Source organism: Typha angustifolia, chromosome 8 (genome assembly GCF_048772165.1).
Source record: "Typha angustifolia cultivar Huaian chromosome 8, ASM4877216v1, whole genome shotgun sequence".
NCBI lineage: Eukaryota > Viridiplantae > Streptophyta > Magnoliopsida > Poales > Typhaceae > Typha > Typha angustifolia.
In genome coordinates, this window is record NC_133246.1 from 3,071,109 (window position 1) to 3,080,292 (window position 9,184).

The 9,184-nt window shown below is 38.4% G+C and overlaps 1 protein-coding gene across 4 annotated transcripts; it reads right to left on the reverse strand.

Annotated features, from left to right (window-relative positions):
* Positions 1-134: 134 nt before the first annotated feature.
* LOC140764328 (F-box/LRR-repeat protein 10) lies at positions 135-6,020 on the reverse strand. Of its 4 annotated transcripts, XR_012105020.1 has the most exons (6): positions 5,663-6,020; positions 5,393-5,598; positions 4,918-5,011; positions 1,235-3,091; positions 823-1,107; positions 135-620 (listed from the first exon to the last, which is right to left on the reverse strand). XR_012105020.1 is itself a non-coding variant. In XM_073102845.1 (4 exons), the coding sequence occupies exons 1-4, from the start codon at positions 5,894-5,896 to the stop codon at positions 1,676-1,678; spliced, it is 1,950 nt and encodes a 649-aa protein (XP_072958946.1). In that variant the 5' UTR covers positions 5,897-6,020; the 3' UTR covers positions 777-1,675. The 4 variants fall into 4 exon arrangements, 1 of the variants encoding a protein (XP_072958946.1); XR_012105019.1 differs by having other exon boundaries at positions 135-553; positions 823-3,091; XR_012105018.1 differs by having other exon boundaries at positions 823-3,091.
* Positions 6,021-9,184: the final 3,164 nt, after the last annotated feature.

The window sequence follows — 9,184 nt, forward strand, 5'->3', positions numbered from 1 at the left end:
AAGTAAGAGTGTTACCTTGGAGACTGAAGCAAACAGTACTATGCACTCATTACTTCTGCCCATTCTGCAAATCTTTGTCATTTAATTTGAAAAGATGCAATATGATGACAAGGGCAGGTAGTAAATAATCTTATAAGTTCTTAAATGCATCGATTGAATTCCACAGCAACATTCTCTATACTTTCACTTTTTCAATTTGATGTTCAAAAAGGACTATCTTTAAATTCGTTTGTGGCCTTAATGAGAAATAAGAAAGAGGAAAGAGATAAACCCATAGAAGGGAACATAGCAGCAGGTCAGTTCCTTCACATTGTCTTCTGGTGCACCATCATTGATGATGCGCCTCTGAACCCCACCCTATCATCATCACTTATTCAGTTTTCACAAGTTTCCTACCAGCTTTTCTCTTGCAGGTCTGAATCCTTCTATCTCATGCATTTTATTGCTTCAAATCATCCATATCAACTCCACCAGTTCCACCAATACTCAGTACCAGGATGTCTCTCGTTCACACTTCACCCACTTTCATTGTCCAAGTATGGCCACAAACTTTCTGAAACATAGATTACAACTGCACATGTTTCATTTGACATGACAATACCTCTGCAGCTACAAGTGCCCTAAGTTTTTTTTTTTTTGAAACAAAAAATAGAAAGAGACTTTAGAAGAACCTAAGAGAGAAAAGAAAAGAAATCACAATGTAAGAACCATAAATAAGTATATGATCTACTGTAGCATGTTTAAGCAATAACTGTTAGAGCAGAAAGACACAAGGGTTCAACAATTCAAGTTGCTCTTTTTCCAGTGAATAAAGTTACTTACATTGACATACAACACCGAGGATAATAAGAGGAAAAGCAGGCGTGACAAGTGGAGTAATTGCAATTGCCTCGGGGCACGGCGATTAAGACATATCTTCATGATGAGAATTTCTAAGAGCAAACATAACACTCCGTACGCTCAGATGTCATCAAAATGTTCATCACTTTAATGCTTTCTGAAAGCGGATGTGCGACATTAGAACCCACACATTGTGAGGTCAAACCAAAATTTTATCACTGCCAAGGTAAAGTATGAGTGCTACGAAGACTGCCCTGTGTTTGATTCCTTGCAACCAGTTGTGTAAGAAATTAATATATCAAATATAAATAAAAGAACCACAGTAAGTATCCAATGTCAAATGCATATTGGCTAAAGAAACGTGAATCAGGAAATGAATTAGCCACCAACTTACCTCATTGATGTAAGCAATTCGTTTTCACCCTTGCAGCCACAAGCTCAAATGTCATTACCTGGCAACCAAGGATTTCGTAGAGGATGTACAGACAGAGGAAACACTAATCAGTAGGTTTATTTAGCAGCAGCGCAATCAAGAAAGCAAAAGCCTGTAGACCATCGTAGCTGATCAGGTGTACATAATTTTGAGTAAAAATTGGGAGAACACCTGATCACTTTCCATAAGGAGATGAGCTATATGAAAGGGACGAGATCTATAAAGATATGGTAAAATATAATTAAAAAACAACCAACAGCTGCGACAGAGATTGTCATTCAACGGCCATAAATTAGGCTAAATCTGAAAAACAAAAACAAAAACAAAAACAAATTCACTTCCACAGCAAACATAAATATCTGCAGGGGATGAAATCTTAGAAATCACCAACATCCATATGCATCAATCCTCCATGTCTTCATCATCGCTCCCAACCTCACCTTCCAAAAGCCATTGCTCAAGCTCATCTAACTCATCCTCTTCATGTTTGTACCAGCCACAAGACGTATCCCAGAATACTGTTCCCAGTTCTTCACCACGGCATGCCACATGCAAGAACGGTCTGCTTCTTGCCAATGCATCCACCATATCCCTGTTCAAGCTCCCTGTCACTCCAAGCCATCTCAACCTCGGGAAGTAAGGCTTCTTAAACCATCGGATTGCAAGTGGTGTAATACCACCGCAGTCGTAAAGATCCAACAACTGGAGACTACTTCCATGAGAACCACCATCAACTTGCATCGATGCTAAAGCCATGACTGATGTATCCCCTATGTGAGGACATTCTCGAATTCGAAGCTCGACGACTGGAACCCTGTTTCTTGCTAATGATAAGATACCAATGTCAGATAGATTGGGGAGTCTCGAGAGATCTAAGACTTGCAAGCTAAACTTAATAGAACCACTAAACAATGACGAGATGCAATTATCTGTCAGTCTTCTGCACCCTCTCAGAGACAAGGAGACGAGTGGACATCTCCCACGACCAAGGTAGGATAATCCTATATCACTAATGTCAGTTCCATCCAATAATAATATCTGTAACTTCTGAAGGCAGCATAAAGCTCTTACAGCCTCATCACCTAGCTTACGACAATCTCTTAGGTCAAGTACGTTGAGATCCTTATTAAATGACAACCCCTGAATTCCATAGTTGGTTAGGAGATGACACCACCTCAAACTGACATGTGTCATAGAAAGGGAAGTGGCATAGATGTCATGAAACACCAGATCAGTCAACTGGCTTCCATGGGACACCCTAAGCTTGCGAAGGCTTGAGCATGAGTGTATAATTGCCCTGAAACCAGTATCTGTAACACGACAGAAGCCACCAAGGCGAATACTCTCGAGTTTTGAGCAGGTATCTGCCATAAACAGGACTCCTTGATCATTCACTCGTCGGAAGTACGTGAATAAGAACTCTTGGCTTCGTACAAGGGAAATGTGCTTCAACTTCCCATGCGGGTTGATTTGCTGAAGACCAGCATTGGTTAGATCTGATGATGATATAGGTTCCATAATAGGTGCATCTTGAAGATCCAAATGTGTCAAAACTGGGAGGGCCTTTGATATAGAGCCAACCAAGTGATCTGTAATGTAGTCTACCGAGAGGCATAACTTCTGAAGGCTAGGAAAGACTGGTGGTATCACAGAGTAAGAGGGCTGTTGTGACTCGGTTGCAGTACTCAGGAGTTCGATCAACATGGAATAAGGAATATAACCAATCTCAAGAGAAGAAAGTTTTCGTGAAGCAGCAGCCCAGATATGTCCGAATTTAGGATTATCAAAAGCTGAGACATCAAGCGCCAAGCTCAGACACTAGCAGAAGTTTAAGGTACATCAGAAATTCAGAGTGATAGTACCATTACACAAAAGTATTGACAGTTCAGTTATAATGTACTAAACTTGCAGTAGTGCAGATGGATAGCAAAATCAGTAATTAATAGTAAATAATCACACCTCATTTGTTCAGAGAGAGCAACAAAAAACTGAAACCACCTAGATATATTAAAATATCTCTAGAATGCCATAAGGAAAAAGAGTGGGCTTAATTTAATCTCAAATTGGCATTTGAAAAACCTCTCTTCTGCCCACTAACAAGCAGGCATTATAGTCCTTGACAAACAAAATGGATCTTGCGCCAAGTTATTTTTCCATATTACTTATTTAACTCTTCCTAGGACAGAAATTAAATACTCAGATAACCAAAATGATTTTCTTCCTCAAACAGCTTCCAAATATTGAACTTTCAAAGCAAGACATAGAAAGCTAATTAACAATACTAGGCTATCCCAAAAGCAACCCTGAGAGATTATATGTCCCACCCCGGACTAAACTGATTAGGAAACAAATACTAACAAATTGTGATTTTGAAATTGTGTGGGTTACTTCAAAGATTTGGGTATCACACTGCATATCAAATTTTCCTCTGGGAACACCTCATAAAATATGTTAAAAAGATTTATAAAATTTAATTCTCCAAATCTGGTTATCATTAATTATTATATGGTATAATTAGTAGCTCAATGCAGAAATTGAATAATTCTCCATCCCTCTTTAATTAGATCATCAAACTTCAACCAGGAGGTGCCATACATTAATCTCACGAGATGGATAACACCATTAGTTGGTTTGAAGAAAAGACATGATTAATTATCTTCTTTCCCTTTAATCTCTTCAAAGGAAGCCCAAAATTTGTGTTAAATCACATTTATAGTTGTGCCAAGCAAATCTAAAATCATTTACTGTTCAGTGTGTCTTGAAAGGTGGTTTTGTGGCCTATGGACTGCCTCACGCTATGTGGTGGGGTGGCTGCCCAAATACTGCAAATGCTTTTCGCCATAATGTTCTTCAATGCATGCATGTCCATGCATATGCGAAGGCAATATAAGATAGAAGATGACATCAGCAAACTATGTGCATGAAGCAAGTTTGATGCTCGTGTAAGCATCAATCAAGCTTTCACCGATAACAAGCCATTAAATTAAAAATTATTGGCTACCATTTCACCAAATGAGAACATAGAATTATTTCTTTTCAATGTGCTTGACTTCTATTCACTTCAATAAGGAAGTTTTTTTTGCTTCCCCCTCGATGGGAATTTCCTTATTGACTCGCTTTAGTTGACGACTCCCTTCACTCAAACAAACCTACTCCCTTCGCTTAAACAAAACAACTCGTTGCAGCTCAAACACCTTACTCACTTTGATTGAGGCCTACCTCCGCTCATACAGTTTGACTCGCTCAGGTCAAGTCCCTTATTAGTAGCGCATTTATCTTTAAATAATGAGGAGTTCTTTTAAAAAGAAAAATAGGAGAACATACTTCCTATATTTTTTGAAGCTGAGGCATTGCCCACTGGGAGGAAATAGAAAAGCAACTGTCACTTGCTACAAACCTCAAAAGTTATTTATTCTGTCCAGATTTCTCACGTAGATATTTTGAAACAAATAATACTTTAAACAATCATGTCGTATATTCATCCAACCTGTAGGCATTATATTAGGTGTTCTCTTGGCAGCTGCAGATATGATTTGTCAACTCAAATCAGAAAAATAATGCTACTCTATAAACATTTTGAGGATCTGCAGGTGTCATTCTACATGATTAAATTGAAATGATTAGTCATACATATTGTGGTATACCTCTAATTGTGAACAGCCATTAAGCAATTCCTCTAGATCAGAATAGCAGATTGAGAGACCTCTACGCTCAGCAAGAGAATTCACCGAAAGAGTCCTGTTATTTGATCAAATTAAAAAAAAAAAAAGGAGAATATAAATTATAGACAAGCAAGAAAGTCATCGTTATGCATAAACTAAAGAAACAAAAAGTGATGCAAATGTAAATTTCTAGTGATGTTCCTTTGTTATACTTCAAGGAGGAAAAAGAATTAGCAAAAACTTGAAATTAAAATAAATAATAACCATGTTCATGTGCTGCTTTGTAACAATTAAGGGAAGCAGAAATCAGATCCACTCTTCTACCTAAGCAATAAGCTAAGATATCCTTGACTTTTACTTCCCGCGAAAGGAAGACAAGCAGCAAAGAACCAATATATCATCTTTCCATGCAAAAGTTTCACATTTTTCTCGAGAAAGATCGAATTCCGATCTTTACCTCAGATCTCGACAGTTGCCTCCCAAGTCAGCAAGAAGCCTCCCGCTCAAGTTCTCGCAGTTAAGGAGGCAAAGCTCGTGCAGCGACGGCCTCGCCAGGTACCGGATCGCCGCATCGTCGAGGCGGCCGCAATCCAACCGCAGGCTTCTCATGTACGGATTCGGCGGCAACAACGGGCGCAGCAACTCCAGGGGCAGTGCGATCTCCTGAAACCCTAGATCGATCAAAGGAACGCCCAAAACGAACCGGAAGGGAAAATTTAGGGCATACAAGGAGGTGGAAGACGGGGAGGAACGAGAGGGTCTGGGTGGCGCAGGATCGGAGGGAGCGAGACGTGGCGGCGGCAGCGAGGAGGGAACGGAGGTCGAGCTTGGCGAGGACGGTGGCGAGAACGGTGGAGGGGAGGTGGTGGTCCAAAGCCGGCAACGGATCTGGAAATTCTCCTCCTCCGGTTCCGATTCCGACTACCCCGCCGGATTCCCCGCGAGCTCTGGAGCGGGACATTGCGTTGTCTTCGTCGGCCACCGTTGTGTGCGTGTGTGTGTAAGAGACAGACAGAGAGAGAGAGAGAGGGAGTGTTTTAGCGAAGAGAGAGAGAGAGAGAGAGAGAGTGTCGATTGTATATAACTAAAATTGAATGAAATTAATATAGGCTAACCTACGTGGCATGTTCCCAATCGATATTCGACAGGCCATCTGCAAAACATGTAGAACTAGGGGTTTAAATATCCTTAAAAGGCCTCAAATATTGCCTATATTCATATTAGACCCCTCATTTATATTTTTGACACTTTAAACCTTCAACTATCTAATATCTCTTACCCAGTCCCCTAATCTCGCCTAGATAAAAAAAAATTAAATAAATAATTATTTTGCCTGCTATCTATATATTTAATCGTAAAATTGATCACGTAACTGTAATATTTTATTTTTCAATAAAAGAATTAAAAGAACAACTAATTGAAAGATTTTACATAGTTTTTCTAATTAATTAAACAACCTAAAGTCAACAAAAGAGTTTATGAAATGTATTAAAAAAAAGAATCAAAGATGTAGGTTTATTAATTCATATATAATGGCAGGGCCAGGGCCAGGGCCAGAAATTTTCCTGCGGCAATATTAATAATTCATGTGGGACCCATCTGCTATTGTAAATTTGTTTGTTAATTATTAAACAACTGGTGCCCAAATAATAGCAAACAAAATAATGTTGATGACTAAGATTTCGTTTTTAAAATAATGGAAAGGTCTTAATATGGGTACGTTATGTGGTGCCCAAGTTCATTTGGAGAAATTAGAGAGACAAGAGAGAGAGAGAGAGAGAGGAGTAGGTGGAGTAAATGGCGGCATGGGGGGGGGGGGATCTTAATTTCTCTCTGACCATCATGAGGAGGTGAGCATCTAAAAGTCTATGAAATGCTTCCATCTTCTTTGTGCTCTTCCTCTCTTTTGACGTTTACCAGTTCATCATTAATGTAGAGTTACTCCTCTCCAACTGCCCTTCTTGTCCTCTCTTCTCTCTCTCTCTCCTCTTCTCTCTCTCTCTCTCTCTCTAAATATATACTTGATTTGATGCAAATTACTTGAACATTAAAATGGAGATGAACAAAGAAAACTAAGTTAGGACCAAATGGTTGATCGTTAATGGTTGCATGCATATATCAAGTTTGTCTGGATATGAGACTTGGTGTTTATGTAGAGGAAGTTTTGCTTAATTTGCTTTCACTGAGATCTTGAAGCAATATAATCTAGGCAAGTTTATGAGTAAAGGATCCTATTCTCCATGAGTGTATTGAACTTTGTTGCACCTTAGCTATAACCTTCTAGAGAAGTAAAAGATGAGTGTGTGTGTATATATATATATATATGCAGAAGTAATCAAACTAGTACCTTGATATTAGGCAGGCCCGAGGAGATCAAGAAGAAAGAATACTACTAAGATATTGACACGGCTCAATCAGAAAATAAAAAGTGTAGAGTCATCATCTTTAGACGATTCCTAGTAGTATTATCTGAGTGAGCCATGCCAACATCATAGTAGCCTCTTTGATTTCTTCCTTTCTGACTGTAAAGAGAAGCCACCTAGAGAGGCAAAATAATATAGCATGCTTAAGTTCTCTATTCTCAATTGCAATCGATATAGAGGAGAAGAAGATGAGAGAGAGAGACTATCTGTTTAGGTAGGGAAGTCTACAAGAGCTTAAAATATATTGATATTTGGGTAGGCATTTAAAACCCCCGGCTACCAAACGAGAAGGACAGACAGCAAATTAATTAATTAATCCATATATTTATATATATATTCTCTCTCTCTCTCTAAATATATATATATATATATATATATATATATATATATATATATATATAGCAATGGAAGGCTGTACTTGTCACTGGATCAATACCAATACCTTCTGAGATTTAGAGATTTAGCTCGTTTAGAGAGAGAGAGAGAGAGAGAGAGAGAGAGAGGCTTCAATTGGTCTTTGGTACTCTAAATGCAAGGAGATGTTGTGATATAAATGGTTAAGTCCTATGAAAGCTTGTACTTTCAAGGGAAGAAGGTTGGTTGTATGGTTGGTATGTATACTGAGTTCAAATCTAACTATTTGTCATTTATATACAAAAAGTTTCACACCTTAATAACATATATTTAACATGTGTTCTCTTTTTCTAATACAGCAAATATTCACATCTTTAATAGGGGAAAGAAAAAAAATCTCAAATTGGCCCTCAAAATTTAAATCCATCTGTCAATAGCATCATCAGATTATTACACTTCTGGCAATCAAGATTCCATGGTAGCTTCTGATCACCATCATCTATTATAGTTGAATATAAAATGGCATCACAGATAACAAACTTTTGGTTCTTATTACTTTACAGATTAGCCTAACATGCTCCCTTACCCTTAAAGATCTATTGTATTTCTTCAGAACTTTGTATATAACTATATATTTTAAATACTTCTCCCTAGTTCTTTGTTCTAATTAAGAATACAATCATCTACCACAGTGCAAATGGACATAATCACAGAACAGCAATAGCATCACACTTAAAAACTTCTCTAGCACAACTAAGAACTACATTTGCAAACGATATTGCTTCTTTTAAGAAGATCTCTATCCATAGCCTGCATTCCTCAATAGTGCTTCCTTGATCTCGTCAGAGCTTATGACTACCCTCTGTTCTTTGTCCTAAAGCAGCACAAGTAAGTGAGACTGTGACAAAGAGATTAAGAAAAAAGAAAAGAAGAGAAATCTAATGTTGTCACTCTTACATCTGAGCTAGAGGCTTGCATGGAAAAATCAGAGAAGCAGCTCACTACACACTGCTGGATTTCCAACCCAAGAGCCTCCATAGTACTTACAGTTGACAGCAACAATTCCGGCGTAGCCGAACAGAAAATTTCTATCTCGGTATCGCCTTCTCTCCTCTCGACGTCGAACTATGGAGTGTGTTTGATGGGTTACACTCTCTCAAGTGCTATAAATGAATGCAATAATAGTGAGATGGTTTGCAGAGACATATATATTACCTTGTTGCAGCTTCTCACCAACATCTCATTAGGCTTGATCACCTCTGGATTAGCTTTGATTTCCTCCTGCAGGCTTTTGATCCTTTCCATGAGCTCTTTGATGTAATCGATTGTGTCTCCAAGAATAGACGTTCTGTCCATCTACCAGTATTACAATATTTCTGTTAGTAAATCATCCACAACATATATATGAAACTTATGTTAGACAGTCACAAGGAGGGTACAAGTTATAGAAATTAGCAGCTTCGTTCTTCTAT